This window comes from Stigmatopora nigra, chromosome 10 (genome assembly GCF_051989575.1).
Source record: "Stigmatopora nigra isolate UIUO_SnigA chromosome 10, RoL_Snig_1.1, whole genome shotgun sequence".
Classification (NCBI taxonomy): Eukaryota; Metazoa; Chordata; class Actinopteri; order Syngnathiformes; family Syngnathidae; genus Stigmatopora; species Stigmatopora nigra.
Window position 1 is genome coordinate 6,454,654 of NC_135517.1, and position 18,711 is coordinate 6,473,364.

Genomic DNA, 18,711 nt, shown 5'->3' on the forward strand with positions numbered 1-18,711 from the left:
GAAATATTTTACAAGCTCTTCATTCGTATAGTACTCTTCTATTTTACAGGTATTAATATAAAATGTACAAACTTTATTTCCTAACACACAAACTTTTTTACTTTTTTCTCAACAGCTTTCACAGGCACACAAGGTAAATCTATACAATTTCTCTTATTGTCAGGACATTTTTGTAGTCCAACATTAATTTTGTAGTTTCATAGTTTCAAATGGAACCTTAAGTTTGGAGTTGAAAATATAACAATGTACTAGACATTTTTCAACAAACATCCTTCGATATTTCATCAAAACTTTCTCCTCAGCAGTAAGAGTAGCAGACAAGTGTTTACTGTATGTACACATACTGCATTTGACAGATATTCACAGATAGGCGGTTTGGGAAGGTGCAATGTATATGCTTCCTTATCTTTTGCCTTGGACACACAATTCATCATTCCGAGGACTACAGCATTTTATCTGCTAAAGCCCATAATATAACTGACATTGGAGGAGAGTCGCGTGTGTGCATGTGTGTGTCGGCCATGGCATCCCGCTTTCCACTTCCAGCGACTGTTGTGATGAATGTTGGGGTCCGCCATCCTTCATTTTGTCACATCAGTTGGTACACACTGCAATTTACACCTGGTTTGCTTGGTACCAATACACATGCACAAATGGGCACACAAACACTCGCAACTCACAAGTGGACTGACTTGCTTTTTTTAATATGCTTAATGGTGTTTGCCAGCTTTCATCATGTTGTGGCCTTTCTCCTGCTCCTCGTGTCTGAAAAGCAGAAAATGGTGATCCATCTCTTAAAGTTTGCAGTTAAACAGCTTGTGCCTGGGAATAGAGTCAAATCTATTTTCTTCCCTTAATGCAGTGGGATTTTATGTCTTCCCTTTATAGTGAGTGATATTGTCTCCTTCTTTGTGAGTGCCGTTCCCACTGCAGCAACCTGGAGGATTTCTATTAAATTTTAAGAGCTATACTTGACAACCTAAAAAAAAATAAAAAAATAAAAACAATAGTACTCTTTTAGGTGTCTAAAATGTAGATATTTGTATTAATGCTCTTTTGTAGATGTTATCTCTTGCATAGTGCAGCCTCTATTTTCATTCATATTCAAATATGTGAATACGTTTCATTAACTGGTGCCAATTTTGGTCTGTATTTCCTGATTACTTTGACCACTCAATTCCCGCTAGTGGTGGTATGATTAGGAGTGCGGATGGTCGTTTGTCTCTCTGTGTGCCCTACGACTGACTGGCGACCAGTCTAGGATGTCGTCTGCCTTTCGCCTGGAGACAGCTGGGTTAGGCTCCATCAACCCCTGCAACTATTGCGAGGATGGGCCATATGGAAGATGAATGAATGTTTCTGGCTGTCATTAATCCACTACTTGACATCCAAAAACTAAAAATTCAGAGTTTATTTAACAGGACTCTGAAATGAACACAATTTTTCCTTTTTAAATTGCTGTAAATTTCAAAGAACAGTAACATGTTGGGAACTCTTCAAAACAAATCTCAATTAGAATCAAGTTTTTAACCTTCTGTTCGTTTTTTTCCAGTTAAATGAAAAAGCCGGCCCATGTCTGACGACCACAGTAGCCATGCCGGTCTTCAGTACTAAAAATGAGACTGTGAGTAACAGTAGTTTATGCATTTGTCTCTTCTTGAAGTAGTCCAAACCTTTGTCTGTGTGTGAATGTGTGTGTTTTGGATGCACTCGTGCAGAAGAATCAGGGTATTCTGTTGGGGGTCGTAGGAACAGACATCCCTCTGCAGGAGCTGATGAAGCTCATTCCCAAACATATGGTACAATGTTGTAGTACTTGTTATCAATTAAGACAAATAGATTAAAATGCTGTTTAAAATAAATCTGATGTTGATGTTTTCTCCTCCCCAGTTAGGAATCCATGGCTATGCTTTTGCCATCACAAACAATGGCTACATCTTGACACATCCGGAACTCAGGCCCTTGGTAAGGTTATTAAACTTTGCACCACTTTGCCTGACTTGACCCTTTTTGGTTTTGTAACCATAGCCTCCATTGGCAAGGGCACACGGAGGGAAATGTGAAATATGGTCGGTCAGGAGGCTGAATGAGCATGTACAGTATAATCTGTAATCCCCACCTTTTCCTTTGATGTATGCATGCAGGGATAAAGTCCACTCATAGGGCTGGCTGTTCTGAGGTTTCCAGAGGTAACTTAACACTCACTGGCAGAGACCAGAGCCGCTGGTCAACGGGGCCCTCAGGAGCTATGGCTTTGCTAGTGGATCTATGTGCGCCAGTCTTAGTGCTATTCCTCTCTGTGCAACTCTCTGTGTTTGTGTACACGTGTTTTGTCTCTGCTCTTCTTGTCTCTTTGTGCCGTGATTGTTGTCATTGATGGTTGTTTCTTGTGTATTGACTGATTACCTTAAGTATCAGAATTTCACCTGCACCATTTAATGCATTCATGCCGAACTATTTAGCCATGAATTCCCTGTCAGTCGTATTAATTATTTTTCATTTATCTGACAGTGTTAATTTCACAGATGATGTGTTCAGTAATTATGCGGCACCAGGGGTGCACCTGGCTTTTTAGACAGACGAATCACTCTTCAATTCACCAGTGTTTGAGATGCAAAAGACCATTTATAATGTGATTCATCAGTTAATCTTTTAACAATAGTATTACGGCTCTGTACATTCTAGATTGGGATATTTACTGTGTTCCATTATGACAAAAGAAAGGGATTTTTCATTTTTGTGGTTGTGTTCCTCTGTGCAGTATCAAGAGGGTCAGCAGAGGAGAAAGCCTAACTACAGTAGTGTGGATCTCTCTGAAGTGGAGTGGGAAGACAAAGATGACATTGTAAGAGTGGGTCTTTAACAGTAGAACTCAGAGATCTGAGTGCCCGCCTTAAAAAAAAGCTTTATGTTCTGTGCTGTATCTTCAAGTTACGCAATGCCATGGTGAACAGAAGGACGGGAACCTTCTCTATGGAGGTGAAAAAGACAGTGGATAGAGGGGTAAGCAAGCAGATGAATCCAAAGATGTCATATGAACACTCAAAGAGAATGTTTGTTGTTCCAGAGACGTGTCTTGAAGATGCACAATGACTATTACTACACTGATATTAAAGGGACGCCATTCAGGTGGGTGAGAGGTTTCATTTTTACACTGAAAAGATTTTGTTTTGTCACTGGTATACAACTTTTGACTAGTTTGATACATTTGTAGTGTTGGAGTAGCTCTTTCCAGAGGCCATGGAAAGTACTTCTTCAGAGGGAACGTGTCTGTCGAAAAAGGTAAAAGGATCAGAAATTCGTTTTTGACGCCATCTACATAGCTGTCGACGTTTTCCCATATTTTATATGATCTATATTGATCATTTCAAATTGTGTGTGCTGTATAACAACTTTTGGAGGGGAAAAAACTATTTTTTAAGTGCATTTTATTTTGTAAAACCGATCTCACTTTACCAATTTTGGCTCTAATGCTGATCGTCTCGGTCACTGGTAGCAAATAAAAACAGCATCGTCTATTGCTAATATTGTTGTGCTTTACTGCATAAAAAAGGCTGATGGCACCCTGTCCACTTTGAGGAAATTTATAGACTTTTAAATGCCCTATGTGAGTAAATATGTGCCGCGTTATGTTTGTACGGTTTATTATGGCTTAATACGGGGAATTGCAAACATTAATAACGGAAGCAATTGGCCAAGGTTGACAGGTATGCATGTAAAATTTTATTTGCCCAGGACCCAAATTAGCCAGTTGATGCTCAATTTATTGTCGTGGTAACAATTTGTGACATTTTTATTGTAACAAAATCTTAGCCCAACATTTACAGTCAAAAAATGAGCTGGACTTCTTATTGTTTTTAAAAATGAAGCAGGAATAAGATATCTGAAGCATGACTGACTTTTGTTTTTTTTTTCAGGACTCCGTGATCTGGAACAGCCAGATGTCGCCCTGGCAGATGAATGGTAATGCAATGCATGGTTTAGAGAAGTGGGCATCCATGCGTTATGTAGGTTAGGTCTCTCTGTTCATGAGGTAGTATGTGGAGCGCCATGATGTAACAATATTGCCTCCATATTGTGGTCCAAAGGACGTACTGCAACACCGAGGAGCAACATGAACACCGTCACTTGACTCAGATTCAAGCCATCAAGCTCTTCATGACAGGCCGGAGGCCAAATCTAAAGTGTAAGACCCACACCTGAATATACAGTAATACCTTGACATATAAGTAAGAGAAATTTGCCATACCAGTAAAAATCCGAGCAAATATTTGCCTTGAGATACGAGCATATAGACAGGTGGCCGGGACGCGAGAGGCTGCTTATGATGTCTCTCCCGCTTTGCAGGTGACCGAGAGCTTATCAAGGAAGTGCTATTTGATGCTGTTGTCACTGCTCCACTTGAGGCCTACTGGACCGGACTGGCTCTTAACAAATCAGAGTGAGAATTCTTTTGTTGGAATTACACAAACATGCTGGAGTGTGTGGGGGGGGGGGGGGGGGGGGGGGGCATCCAGATTGTGACCAGGCTGATGCATCTGGGCTCATATGGAGGGGATCATTTTGCCTGAGGCATTGTAGCAAATGCGAACTTGCACATCTGTGATGGCACCATGAGAGCTGTGAGGTATACATACAGGTTTTACAGCAACACATGCCACAGTACAGATGACTCATTTTACCTCTTTGTAGTTAGATCATGCAAAAGTGCAGCACACTATTCCTAATCACTGGTTACCATTGACATTAAATTAGGACCCACAAAACCAACACTCATGGAATTGCATTGATTCTTGAACCCATGAAAAAAAATCTCCTTTGGTAATGATTACTTTTGACTAAATTGAACTAGTCTTCAACTAACATTTCTGACCACATTCATCAAAACTGACAAAATATCTTATTTTATTTCATCTATCAGTTGCATTTTTTGCAGGGCAATTACATCAGCTGTGTATATGTATCATTAGTCATTAAATTAACAATTAAATGTGACACTGTCTCTTCCCGGAAAAAATACAACCAGGAACTCAGACAAAGGAGTTGAGATCGCCTTCCTGGGCACGCGAACAGGCCTGTCAAGAACCAACCTATTTGTAGCTGCGCATCAGCTCTCCAATCAGTGAGTGTCACCACTCACTACTCACTCTTTGCAGCGCCAGGCTAAGTGTTGATTGGTCTTGATGTATGTCATCCTCTTCTCCTGGCCGTCTCAGTCCGTTGTGTGTGTCTCCTCAGAGATTTCCTTACAGCGGAGGACAAAGAGGGCGTGTTTAATGCGGATCACTTTCCACTGTGGTACAAGAGAGCAGCAGAGCAGGTCTCGGGCACATTTGTCTACTCTATTCCCTTCAGCACAGGTAAGCTCTACACACTGCAAAACATTGTCCCCTATAACATTTTTCATTCAGTCATTTCCATTACCGACTATCCATAAGGTTTGCAGGGGGTGCTAGTATATCCCAGGCAACTTTGGGCACCAGGCAGGGGACACTCTAAATCACAGGTGTCAAAGTGTTGGCCCGGAGGTTGCTATTGTGAATGAATGAATAAATGAATAATGTGTAATGCGTAAACACTTTGATGCAGCATGGAAAGATGATGCCACAGCGTTGGAGGAAAAATACTCTTCCCTTATAATAACTAATTATAGTTATTTATAATAAAAATGCTAATAACTATTTCCCTTTTAACTGTCTTCCATAGCTTTGGAGAATAAGAGTGTTGTTTTGGCAAGCACAGCAATTCAGCTTCTTGATGATAGAAAATCACCAATTGTTGCAGGTAATGTTTTCCATTTTATTTTTTGACATCTATTAATCTAGACATCTATTGCCATTTTACTTTGTGATACTTTCGTACACAGCTGTTGGACTTCAGATGAAGCTGGAGTTCTTTCAGAGGAAGTTCTGGACCGCCTGCAGGCAGGTACTGCAACCAACTATAGCACTGATTTTTAAAGACACTGATAGTTCAATCTTTCCCAACCAGTATATGTATCCTAAGCATCTAACAAGAGAAACATCTAATGAAGGAAATATCTTGTCTCAAGTTACTCACAAATCTGATTATCTTCTGCCATCTAGTGGAAGAGTAATTCATTATTCTAACAATCGCACTGTGCATGGATGAACAAATATAAACAATTTGTAGTAATACAAAGCATTGCTTTGATTCACTTCAATTTTAAAGTTAAAATTGGATCAATTTCCCTTCCACATACATAGATTTTGTGCTGTGACAGTGTTTGTAGATCACTGCAATAATTATAAATGCAATTAAATCTCTCGTCTGCTCAGTGTACAGCTCTGGATGGAAAATGTGGCATTAGCTGTGATAGTGAGGTAAGAAGAATCCCCTCATGTGGATGATATGTGTTTAAACCTTGTGTTTACTGAAAGAAACCATATTTTGACAGGACATTAATTGCTACCTCATAGACAACAATGGCTTTATTCTCGTCACAGAGGAGCAATCTCAGGTAATGTTTTTTTTTTTTTACGGACACAAATGCTAATGACAGGACGGTGAAGAAGTTAGACACAATATTTTAAATTTTGAGAGTTAAAAATCCACACTTTATGTCAGAAGCAGCATATTACAATCCAATCTGCCAAATTATTTTTTTAAATATCATTTATTATTTGTTTTTCGTGGGCCCTGATGAATATGGGTGTGTTTTAAGAGCGAATAAAAAATAAGAGAAACATAAAATGAGGCAAAGAGCAACAGTATATAAAAAAATATGATAAGAAGCAAAGAACCACATTCATTTTGGCCGGGAGCCGCATGCGGCTCGAGAGCCATGCATTCACAATCCCTGGTTTATGAGCTTGAATTGAGCCCTTAGCCTCTTTTCAGTATCCAGTTGTTCTTTCATTATACTACTACTCATCTACCAGACAGGGCTTTTCTTTGGTGAGGTGGAAGGCGCCGTCATGAACAAACTTCTCCAAATGGGTTCTTTCAAAAGGTCTCGCACTTACACTGTTATTACATAACGTACAACTGATAAAGCCAAGTAAAATGTGTGTTTTGTTTTCATTGTAACCTCCACATGGTCACCTTTTGTAGAATCACACTGTATGACTACCAGGCCCTTTGTCAGGAGTACGCTGGGAGCAGCGACAGTGCACACACTTTGTCAGATGTAAGTGGATTATGTAGGCAATGTTATTTCTTTTAATGGAGGAGTGTATTTGTTTCACGGAATACATAATAATACTTGGTGAGTTGCTTTCATCCATACTAAAATTGTGTAACGATGCCTTTGTTTTTTTCTTGCAGCCTTTCAATGTTGTGAAGTGGCTCCTGACCGAGCTTGTCATGTAAGGACCTAATATTTAATGCATGTCCAAAAGTACTGCATTCAAATATAAGCAAAAAAACATCAAATGTCAAATCTGATGATCCAATCCAAGATTGATTGATACAGAATGAAAACACATTTTTATAGTCCATACCCATCACAAAACATATAAATGTTAATCCTAAAATCATACTTTCTTTCTAGTTTTCTGCTGGAATTCAACCTGTACAGCTGGTGGAATGTTGATCTTTCAGTTAAAGGTAAAAATGTCTGTCTGTCCACTGTCTGTCTGCCGGTCGGTCTGAACATATTTCACAAAATGAATGACATTTCAGAGAATGTATTGCCAATAGAAATGACATCAGTATTTACCCCTGAAAAAGTACCTGCAAGATTGTTCTTACTACTACTATAATCTTAAATATGCACATGACTTTTACTCTGTGCCATACAAAATCAAAGTCATTTTTAAAATTCAATTGTATTTTTATATGCTGTATAAAACACACACACTCTATGTGACAGCTCAGAGACCTCGTGGTAAGACCACCATGGTGCCATGTGACACAGAATACCCCGCCTTTGTCTCCGAACGCACCATTAAGGAAACAACTGGAAACATTGAATGTGATGGATGTGTCAGGTACCAAACTCATTCTTTGATAATATTAACAATAATGACTCCTGGTCTGGTTCCCTCTAGAACTAATAGCACGTCTGTATCCGGACTTCAGATCTTTTGTCATACAGCAGATTCCCAGCAGTAATCTCTTCATGGTTGTTGTGGATAACAAGTGTGACTGCAGCAATGTTCCACCAGTCACCATGGATCCTATTGAGATCATGTATATCCTTTCCAATTTTGCAAACATAGCAATCAACGTATTTTCTCACATATAAGCACAGGTAAGTGATTTTTATTCACGTTTTCTGCAAGATACGTTTTTTTTTCCTTAAATTTCATTCATAGACATCAAAATACATTTCGTTAATCGTTTTATCTGTTTATCTTTTCTCTATCTTGAAACAAATGAGCGTAAATGCCGCATTGTCTTGCGTTAGGGTGTTTTTATGCTTGTCGACTCTAATTTGAGCGCATAATAAGCCTTACTCTCGATTCAGTCATCATTTTTTGGATTGACAATTATGGCGTATATCCGAGAAAATATGGTAGTTTAACAGTGTGAACTGGCAGGATATGAGAACCTTGACAGCACCGAACATAATGAATCCCTTAAGTGTGACAGACTGAAGTTCCAGAAGGACAGAAAGAAGCCTGAATCATGTCATCCATTTCACCCTGAGGTATTTCTAGGCCTCAAAATACAGTGTATAACTCTGATACTGGTATCTTAAAAAATGGCGAAGCTTACAAAGTGCACGCCATGTGTTCCTCAGGAAAATGCAATGGAGTGCGGTTCTGCTTCAAGGCTCCACAGTCCTCTTACAGCAGTATTACTCCCCTTCATAGTAGCAAGTGTCGGCAGGTGACCAGAAGTTGGCAGCAACCCATTGAAGGACTCAACAACTAAAGGCATGAAGACCAGAAACACGTAGGAAACCAGGCCAATCCCAAATTGTTTTTGTTCTTCTGAGAGCAAGAAGACAATTCTGACTGTCACAATAACACGCATCCATTCATAAAGAAGGCTTTGTGAAGTTTTGTTTTGGAGTCACACTAACAGTTCACTCATATAGGGTATTTGTGCAATGGACCAATGCATTTACTGTGAGGACATGGTATATGTGAATATAATGCAGAATAGTTCAAAAAATTGTTTCGCCAAGCAACATGTTGTTAAAACAGTACATCATATCTATTTTTTTTGTATACAATGCAGTATTTTAGATTTGTCCAGGTGGAATATGTAAAATATTTAAAGAGTGATGGGCAGTTTAACCTGCTTTATTCAGCAGTTTTGTCATCGCTCGACACACACACCACTGATGCATGTTTTAAAAGTGTGTTCAGAGAATGTTACATTGATATGTTCACTTCTAATTGAAAATGATCATGAGTAAAGACATATTTTTCCTCGACAAACTATATTTCCTTTTTTTATTGTTGAGTGAGCATGTTTTTTAACGGCAAAAACTAAAATATCACGTCATACTTTTGTTTTGGTTTAAAGAAGCACAATAATGTTGTGAGATTTGAAATTTTACTTTAAATGTTTGTCAATTATATTTTATTCTATTTTTTATTGAATTAATTACATTTAATTTGACATTTATTTATTTAGGTAGGAATTATTTTAGGCGTTTCCGCCTGCTGGCGTCACCACCATCATTCTACCGGAAGTTCTTCTTGATTGCCCAATGATCTTCACCTGGTTTTAAAAATATGATGGTAATCATTCGTCTTAGAATTTCATTCGGATCTAAACAGAAACAATGCCTCCCAAAAGGCGAACAGTTGTTCTAAATAAGCCAGCCAACCGCGGCATGCCAGACCAGGAATTCGACTCAAAACCCGGTAAATATAAACAAACTAATGCGCTTTTTCAGTCCGTCGTAAAAAAAAAAAAAGCTTTAATTCATACATTTATTTTCGTTCGCTTTAGGTCCCGTGACATTGCGAAAAATGACTATGCATCCCGGGACGAGCATTATGGTGTCGGAGGCACTCAAAAAGCTGGACAACAGAAAAGGGGTAACAAAACAAGGCATCCAGAACTTTATCAAGATCAACTACCCATCCGTGGACCCCATTCGCCTCAACTACTTGGTCCGGAGAGTTTTATTGAAAGGTCTGGAGAACGGCACCATGGTTCGGCCAACTAACGCCACCATCATCACGGGGGTCGGCGGAAGATTTCGGGTATGATTACTGGATCTTTGATAAATCATACATTACTCGAAAGTTGTCTGAATCATATAATTTTATCTAAATATTACTTAAATCTTCTAATACGCCAAAAATTGCGTTCTTGCAGACTTTGTTGCCATAAACTGATGCCCTAGAAACCAAACAACTCCTGGTTCATGTTAGGGTAAAATAAGCAACATTTGTCTGTTTCTCAATTTCAATCTTTTAATACAATGACATAAAATATAAAGTTCATCGTATTTTTATTTTAATATTGTAATAAATTCAATTTTAATCTGTTTATCCACACCCCATTCCATTTTCTGAACCACGTTATCCTCATTAGGTTCACAGGGGGTGCCAGAGCATATCCCAACAAAATTAGTTTCACAATTTGAATCTTGTAATAGTATAATATATCATTTAATGTTTATATTTTGATTTTAACCTTGTGATGGTTCCATTTTGCTCATTATATTCATAATTTTTCTCTCTGAATATTGCATTGTTTGAAAAAAATGACATTTTGGAACACCCTGGAGGGCCTTAAAATCTCACTTTATTCTTGGGGTGGGTGGACATTTACAAAAAAAAAGTACTCCGTCATTGCTGGGCGAATAGAAATTTGGATCATTTCCTTCGGCATGAAGGGCAATTATATTCTGTAAACTTCCCCACATTCTAAGGATAAGAGTAACATGTGTATTTTTCCTCATGTCAAGCTTGCAAAGAACAAGGAGACTAAAGCAAAAGCAGAGAATCTGGATCCGAATGTGGAAAAACCTCCAAAGGAAGCCCCCAAGACGAAAGCTGGTAGGTTAAAACCATTTAAACCTCAAATCTCTATTTAAAATAAATAAATAAAATCTGTTATTTTTAGTTGGCACAAAAAGGAAACCTGGTGCAGTGAAAAGGAAGTCTCCGAAGACAGAGGTAAGACTATCTCTAGAAAACTGCAATTATTGTTCAAAATTCATTTTTGGCTGTTTTTTTTTACATGCAACTTTTATCTGTTTTTTTATTCAAGGCTAAAAAGGGTACCAAGAAGTCCAAAATTGAGGCAGAAGCTCCCCCCGCCAAGGTGGTGCCGACAAAGGCGGATAAAGCTGATGGGGCTACTGAAGAATTTAAGAAGAAAGAAAAATCTAAAGAGATGGAGTCAGTGAAGACAAAGGCCAAAGCCAAGGATGTTAAAGCTAAGGACGCTAAAGCCAAGGTGGCCAAAGCCAAGGAGGCCAAAAGTAAAGTGGAGAAAGAACCAAAAACTGCTGCTAAAAGAGGCAGGAAGAAGAAAATTGAGTCAATAGATGTTTGATAAGGCTTTTATAGTATTTTCCAATAAAAAAATTACATTTTTCTATCTTTTGTCTATTGCTTAGATGTTAAATATCAATGCACTTGTTACCGAATTCATCCAGTTTATACTGCAGTTGAATCAAGTGCGTAAGTAGGATGGGAGAAGCCATTGCGATGGTGTGAGTTTCAAGACATTACCCTGAGATTACAGGAGAGAAAAACTGGGCCAAATCAAGGTAAAATTAGTTACAATATAGAAACAAACTAAGCCTTTGTTTTGAATCTCTTCTCTGTAAATGATAACTTTTTTTTTTGCATGCATCAGGCCCATGTCAACTCTGGAGGACCAGGTGATCTTCCCAGGGAGCCAACTTGAAGATAATTCAGCATCCCTGAACTCTGCTGGCAGGTAAATGCATTTGTTTAAGAATATTTAAGTATTCATGCAAATTCTATGTTTAAAACATAATATTGTGTAACATCAATGTGATATCTGATCTATTTTATGAATAATGCCATAGTGAGGTTTCACTGAACATAAATTGTAATTAACTTTTCCCATCTAGCATAGTAAGGCCTATTTAAAAAAAAAAAGACCATGTATTGTAAGGATTTTATTTATAAAAAAATGACCATGTATTATTATATTGTGCCTTCATCCAGGAGTCTCCGGCACCCCAGTGAGCGGAGGCTGACACGCTCGTGCTTTGGGACGGCTCGCGCAGATGCAGGCGGACGCCGCCGCCGCCGGATAACGAATCCTCACTGATCTGTAAGTCCCATTGTCGTTGACATCATCACTATGGTCACGTGACCTTTGTGTCATTCACGGTGTCCAGTCAGGGAGAGGTGGGTGACTGGCTGCAGGAGCAGTTGGGACAGATTCACGTCACCACCGCCTTCGTCATACCAGGTTGGAAACCATGTCGCCACTGTAAAAAAAAAAAAATAAATAAATGTCAACTTGGACAGTGTTGAGAAATCATTGTCTTTGTGTCATGAAAGATGCATTCATTGGACAAAGTGGAAGAGGAGCCAGAGGAGAAGAAAGGGGTGCTGGATGTGGACAGGGGCGACTGGCAGAACAACGCCACCATGTGGTTTTTCCACAGCCAACGGTTGTGGTGGGAAAATGCTAACCGCCCCAAAACATTCATGTAAAATTGAAAGATGTTTAAAGTTTTTTTTAGTAAAAGATAATTTATCATATGTCACCAGTGTTCCTCCTTATTCCTATGTTCTTATGGTTTGCTCTGCTTTGTAAGCTTACCTAACTTTTCCCACTTGAAGGTACCATAGAGTACTAAGTATGATCTGGGAGTGAAAAGAAAATACTACCTGTAGAGTGGTGCCCCAGTGGATAAGTCATCAGTCTCCCATCTCTATGGTTCTGGGTTCAAATCCTAGTGCTTGCAAAGATTTTTCCAATATTATTCAGGTAAATGAATGAGATAAAACTACAAGTACTACTACCTTCTCTCACAGGATGGTGGCCCAGTGGCTAAGTCATCAGTTTCCTGCTTCTATGGTCTTGGGTTCAAATCCATGTGCAAGCAAGGATTTTCCCAATATTATTCCGTTAAAAGAATAAGTTCTAATGTCTAAGTGTTTAAGTCTTCAGTGGTGGATGATGCATTTTGTGAAAAAAATGACTAAGTGTTTCACCCCGTTTCTTAGGTCCTGGGTTCAAATCCTAATGCTTGCAAAGATTTTCCCACTATTATTCAGGAAAAGAAAGTAGACAAAACAACAAGTACTAAAGATGAATGTTGAAGAGTGGTGGCCCAGTCATCAGTCTCCTTTCTCTTTGGTTCTGGGTTCAAATCCTAGTGTTTGCAATGTTTTTTTCACCAAGTCATCAAGTAAATGAAAAAGGTGAAACTACTAGTACTACTGCTTTCTCCCACAGAGTGGTGGCCCAGTGGGTAAGCCATCAGTGCGCCAACTCTTCGGTCCCTGGTTCAATTCCCAGTGCATGCAAAGATTTTCCCACAATTGTTCAGGTAAAAGAATAAGTATTAATATCTGTGTGTTTAACTGAATAAGTATTCAGTGGTGGATGAATCATTTTGTCCAAAAACTGACTAAGTGTTTCACCCAATTTCCTTGGATAAAACGTTCGGAATATAACCTTTTACATACACACACACACACTGACTAATGCACGTTATTATGAAAACAATTTCTATTTTGTGTTTTTCTATGTTTAATGGGCGTGGCCGAGGTGAGAGTTCAAATAGTCGATGTCATGCAGCAAAATGGCGATTGAGACTGCACGGGCGTGTACTGCAGAGCTGCTCAGAGCTGACGATTTGACGAAGAATGGCTGTCAAACTTCTCACTAGACGTTGCTGCACATGTTGTATGTCATCGTTTGGGGATTTCGAAGCCCCGGTTCTCATCTTAAGAGTGATCGTTGACGGTAGCATGCTCCGTTAGCGTGATGCAGCCGTGACGGCAAAATGTTTGCAAACAAATTGGCTGCATTGCGTTACCGATCGCTCTTTGTTTTAAAACTAATCATTCCTTTGTGTGTTTCAGTCCCTCAACGAGCACCACCGACTACTGGGAAACATCAAGAATGTGGCCGAAACGACCAGAAAGGATCAACTCGTCGACGCCATAACCAAGTGGGTCATTTTTAAATAGTTCCGATTTTCCCCGTTTAACATTTAAACGTCAGCTTTCAGTATTTAAGGATTTGCGCAATTGGCTCGTTTTTCGTCCAATTTTGAATGAAATCACTAAATGACTTTGCGTTTTTTTAATTGCAAAAATCTGTGGATAAATCACCCACACAAATGCATTAGTGGATGCGAAAGGAATGAACAGTAATCCCTCGATTATCGCGGTCAATGTGGACCGTGATAAATGGAAAAACCGCAAAGTAGGGTCAACCCAATTGAATTTAATTTAAAAAATACTATAGTGGCAAGTGGGGTAGCTTCCGCTTGAGTTTCAGTGTGGCTTTTCACATTTTTCTGATTTTAAAAAAGTAATATGCCATGTAGTGGCACTAGGCACTTAAATAAATAATATAATTTTAGCCCCTTAGCTTTCTTTAAGACCTCAGGGTTAAACAGTAATCCCTCGATTATCGTGGTTAATGTAGAAAAGACATGGCTGCTATAAAGGAAAAATTTAAATTAGGGTCATCCCTATTGAATTTAATTTAAAAAAAACATACTATAGTGGCAAGTGAAGAGTAGCTTCTGCTTGAGTTCCAATGTGGCTTTTCACATTTTTCTGAATTTAAAAAAGTAGTCTGCCATGCACTGAGCACTTAAATAAATTATATAATTTTAGCCCCTTAACTTTTTCAAAGACCTCTAGGCTAAACGGTAATCCCTTAATTATCATGGTTAATGTAGACCAGACATGTTGCGATAAAGGAAAAATTTAAAGTAGGTTTATGCATATTGAATTTAATTTTTAAAATAAATACTATAATGGGAAATAGAGAAGTAGCTTTTGCTTGTGAGTTTCAATGTGGCTTTTCACATTTTTCTGAATTTAAATAAATAATCTGCCATGTAGTGGAACCGCTAATATTTGATGGATTAAAACAATCATGTACTTTTACCCCATTAACTTTCTTAAAGACCTCAGGGCTTGGATCTTTTAACTTTTAGTTTTAAATGTGGTTTTGACAAAATATAAGTGAGGGATTTATTCAACCATAGTGCATGGGTCATTTTTGACTCGTGTATGGTAAAATAACTTTTTTTCTTGGTGTAAGAAGAGAAAAACAAGCATTTTAAGAATGAATAGATTTTAAATGATTGACTGAAAAACTCAAGGCATTCAAGTATTTAGCCCCAAATGTTTTATTTTTTTCCAAAATAAAAGATTTCCCCAATTCTGGTAAAACCTTCCTTGCAAATGTATTTTTACAAAAATGCATAGATTGATTCTGGTGTAACATCCAGCACTGATCTATGCATTTTTTCAAGATAAAAGTTGAGACCTTGCAAATGTTTTTTTTTACTTAACTTTGTATATTGACCCTTTTTTTTTGTTTCCAGAATTCCACCCAAGTCGAGATGGACCACCACTCCCTGATTCTGGTAAAATCTCACTTGCAAATGGTTAAGTTAAAAAACATTTGCAAGGTCTTGCCTTTTATTTTGAAAAAAAATTGTAGATTAATTCTGGTGTAACATCCAGCACTGATCTATGCATTTTTTTCAAGATAAAAGGTAAGACCTTGTGAATATATTTTTTACTCAACCATTTGCAAGGTCTTGCCTTTAATTTGAAAAAAATGCATAGATTGGTGTAATAGCCAGCACTGATCTATGCATTTTTCAAAATAAAAGTTGTCCTAAACTTCATGTATTGACCCTTTCTTGTTTTACAGAATTCCACCATTGAACAGATAGTCTCAGATGCCTTAATTTTTTCTCTGCTGGATCGTGGACCAGTCTGACATTTTTCAAAATAAAAGGTAAGCCCTTCTCATTGGTTTTTTAACTAACTTTGTGCCTTAACCCCTTTTTTTTTGTTTTCCAGAATTCCACCAGGGGGTGGAGAAGATTCGATTTTTTACGATGCTGGACCACCAACGGGAACAATCTACAAACTTTTTCAAAATAAAAGCTGGAGCTTTTATTTTCTGGATTTCCTGCTGGTGACAGGAGGGACTACTTCATTTTTTCAAAATAAAAGGTGAGTCCTTCTCATTGTTTTTTGAACTAACTGTACTAACCCCCCTTTTTCAATTTTCGAATCTTCTCCACCAGAGGGTGGAGAAGATTCGATTTTTTACGATGCTGGACCACCAACGGGAACCAATCTACAAACTTTTTCAAAATAAAAGCTGGAGCTTTTATTTCCTGGATTTCCTGCTGGTGACTGGAAGAATTACTTTATTTTGCTCAAGTTTTTCAAAATAAAAGCTTTTAAATGTATGCATGTGTTTTGTCTTTAACAAAAGATGCAAGTCACAATCAAAGTTAAAATATTTTATTTACAAGTAAACATTTTAAATTTGGAAAAAACACTTAGAAAAATTAAATAAAAAAAATAATGAACAAAAAAAAGGGCAATAAACACTTAGAAAAAAAATGAACAAAAAAATGAACAAAAAAAGGGCAATAAACACTTAGAAAAAAAATTACCAAAAAAAAGGGCAATAAACACTTAGAATATTTTTTAAAAAAATGCTGGGGGAATAAACACTTAGGCAAAAAAAAATTGAAAATAAAAGATGGTGGAATCTATGTAGGTAAAAAAGCTGGGGGAATGAATATAAAAATTAGAACAAAAAAGCTGGGAGAATAAATTGAATATCCAAAAATCGGGGGTATATATATTTAGCATATATTTTCTTTAAAAGCTGGGTGCATAAATATTTTTTTAAAAGTTGGAGCAATAAACATTTAGAATCTTTTTTAAAAAAGCTGGAGAAATAAACTATTTTAAAAGAAAGTTTGAGCAGTTAACACTTAGAATATTTTTTTAAAAAGCTGGAGAAATAATATATTTAGGATTTAAATTTTTTTTAAAACCAAGGGGAATTTAACATTTTTTTCATAGCTGAAGGAATAAACCATATTTTAAAAGAAAGTTGGACCAGTTAACACTTAGAATATTTTTTTTATAAAGCTGGAGAAACAATATATATTTAGGATTTTTTTTTTTTAAACCGAGGGGAGTAAACACTTGAAGAAAGAATAAACATTAGTCTTGTACTTGGGAAATTGACTTAAGAAAAATCTACTTCAACAAATGAAGTTTCTAATCTTTAATAATATCCTTGTGGACTTTACCTATATAAGAGGTCACAACACCAACTTATGTTCAGTGAAACCTCACCATAAAGATCAGATATCACATCATGGAGTTCCACAAGATTATAATATTTAAAGCTTTTATTTAGTTTGGATGAAGACTTGGATACTTTGCAATAAACAAATACATTAACCTTTGAGAAGCCTGCCAGTCATCTCTGAAGTGCAGATAAGTCACAAGTGACATGGACCTGATGTGTACAAAGAAGAAAACAAAACTTAATATAGAGAATTAAGATTCACCAAAAAGGCTTAATGTTTTCTTTGGAATTCATTTTACCTTGATCTGGCCCAATCTCCTCTCCTTTAACCTCGAGGGCGTGTGTTCTGGACACTCTGGAAGAGCTGCATCCGGATGCTAAAAAGAGAGAACTTGATTTAACCAAACTAGTTGGGAGTTGCAAAACTATTATTGCAAAATGGAGAAATCTTACAACAAACTTAATAATATACAATCAAGATAATGAATGAAAATAAGTTAGTGACTGCTACGTGCTATTCTTTTCAGACAAGGCGATTAAATATACACAGTAGCAATAACAGTTAGAAGAAAGTTGACGTAACCATTCTTGTATCAATATTTTTTATAGTGTGAAATCAGAACAATTACAAATTGGAAATGGCACTCGTGGTGGAATCTATCTTTACATCCAACATTAATTGTACCACTGGATGTAATTTAGGAGAGAGCATCTACCTATCAAACTAACTATACTCATGCTGATAAATCTGACAAAAAAACTTATTAATATACGATCAAGCTAATAAATGAAAATAAGTTAGTGCGCCGTGTTGAGCTTTTCTTTTCCCTTTATCAGACAAGGTGATTAAATATACACAGTAGCAATAACAGTTAGAAGAAAGTAGACTTCTATTTTTGCATCAATAATGTTTAGAGTGAAATCAGAACAATTAAAAATTGAGGCGTTTAGTACAGATAAGGCGATTAAATATACACAGTAGCGATAACACTTATAAGAAAGTTGACATAACTATTTTGCATCAATAATGTTAAGTGTGAAATCGGTTTACATACAACACAAGTCGTGCCACTGGATGTCATCTAACCATCAAACTAACTATACTTACATTGACATCTCGACTTTGTTTGATTAGATTAAAAGTATTTCTACACGACGGAATAATGGACAGAAAACGGACAATACGATTAAAGCCAAATGAAAAGTGTCGTCGTGTCACTAATGCTAAAATAGCTAGTCAGATGCGGCACACATCTGGAGAGGAAAGGGATCTCAAACTTCAATTGTCGACGGTGTGTTGAAGCTGGCATTAAAGAAACAGATTAACCGGCGTTTTGGGCTCAATCGATTACTAATAAGTCTCACGATGGCGTGATAAAACGCACTTATGACCGTAAAACGCAAGAGAACTTACCTCGTTCGGATACATGTGTCTCGACCGCCGGAAGAGAAATGGCTTCCTGAAAGAATGAGGTACCGCGCATGTGTCAAATTTAAACAGCTGGTTGGCCTACGCACAATAGC

The 18,711-nt window shown here is 37.5% G+C and overlaps 2 protein-coding genes and 2 long non-coding RNA genes across 6 annotated transcripts in view; 3 read left to right on the top strand and 1 right to left on the bottom strand.

Annotated features, from left to right (window-relative positions):
• The window catches only part of cacna2d3 (calcium channel, voltage dependent, alpha2/delta subunit 3), a 30,362-nt gene extending 21,009 nt beyond the window's left edge, over positions 1–9,353 (top strand). The window contains exons 16-40 of the mRNA XM_077726385.1: positions 116–133; positions 1,553–1,624; positions 1,719–1,799; positions 1,891–1,965; positions 2,762–2,845; positions 2,932–3,003; positions 3,068–3,129; positions 3,215–3,282; positions 3,918–3,963; positions 4,089–4,186; positions 4,348–4,441; positions 5,027–5,122; positions 5,239–5,360; positions 5,707–5,784; positions 5,867–5,928; positions 6,300–6,344; positions 6,419–6,481; positions 6,903–6,973; positions 7,075–7,150; positions 7,288–7,328; positions 7,514–7,569; positions 7,835–7,952; positions 8,044–8,156; positions 8,532–8,614; positions 8,708–9,353. Of these exons, the coding sequence (XP_077582511.1) occupies positions 116–133; positions 1,553–1,624; positions 1,719–1,799; positions 1,891–1,965; positions 2,762–2,845; positions 2,932–3,003; positions 3,068–3,129; positions 3,215–3,282; positions 3,918–3,963; positions 4,089–4,186; positions 4,348–4,441; positions 5,027–5,122; positions 5,239–5,360; positions 5,707–5,784; positions 5,867–5,928; positions 6,300–6,344; positions 6,419–6,481; positions 6,903–6,973; positions 7,075–7,150; positions 7,288–7,328; positions 7,514–7,569; positions 7,835–7,952; positions 8,044–8,156; positions 8,532–8,614; positions 8,708–8,800 (1,887 nt within the window). The 3' untranslated portion in view covers positions 8,801–9,353. The remainder of the gene's footprint in view (positions 1–115; positions 134–1,552; positions 1,625–1,718; positions 1,800–1,890; positions 1,966–2,761; positions 2,846–2,931; positions 3,004–3,067; positions 3,130–3,214; positions 3,283–3,917; positions 3,964–4,088; positions 4,187–4,347; positions 4,442–5,026; positions 5,123–5,238; positions 5,361–5,706; positions 5,785–5,866; positions 5,929–6,299; positions 6,345–6,418; positions 6,482–6,902; positions 6,974–7,074; positions 7,151–7,287; positions 7,329–7,513; positions 7,570–7,834; positions 7,953–8,043; positions 8,157–8,531; positions 8,615–8,707) is intronic.
• Positions 9,354–9,596: 243 nt separating this feature from the next.
• On the top strand, positions 9,597–11,478 carry h1m (linker histone H1M). The gene is made up of 5 exons (XM_077725545.1): positions 9,597–9,785; positions 9,874–10,130; positions 10,841–10,937; positions 10,999–11,051; positions 11,146–11,478. Exons 1-5 carry the CDS (start codon positions 9,704–9,706, stop codon positions 11,431–11,433), a joined length of 777 nt encoding a protein of 258 aa, XP_077581671.1. The 5' UTR covers positions 9,597–9,703; the 3' UTR covers positions 11,434–11,478.
• Positions 11,479–13,379: 1,901 nt separating this feature from the next.
• Positions 13,380–16,324, top strand: LOC144203222 (uncharacterized). 3 transcript variants are annotated; one of them, XR_013327629.1, is made up of 6 exons: positions 13,380–13,836; positions 13,956–14,044; positions 15,440–15,481; positions 15,775–15,861; positions 15,927–16,082; positions 16,157–16,324. It is a non-coding gene; the product is annotated as an uncharacterized LOC144203222 (long non-coding RNA). The 3 variants fall into 3 exon arrangements; XR_013327630.1 differs by having other exon boundaries at positions 13,397–13,776; XR_013327631.1 differs by lacking the exon at positions 15,440–15,481 and having other exon boundaries at positions 13,388–13,776.
• Positions 16,325–17,269: 945 nt separating this feature from the next.
• On the bottom strand, positions 17,270–18,660 carry LOC144203294 (uncharacterized). Its single transcript, XR_013327651.1, has 3 exons — positions 18,602–18,660; positions 17,487–17,564; positions 17,270–17,397 (listed from the first exon to the last, which is right to left on the bottom strand). It is a non-coding gene; the product is annotated as an uncharacterized LOC144203294 (long non-coding RNA).
• Positions 18,661–18,711: the final 51 nt, after the last annotated feature.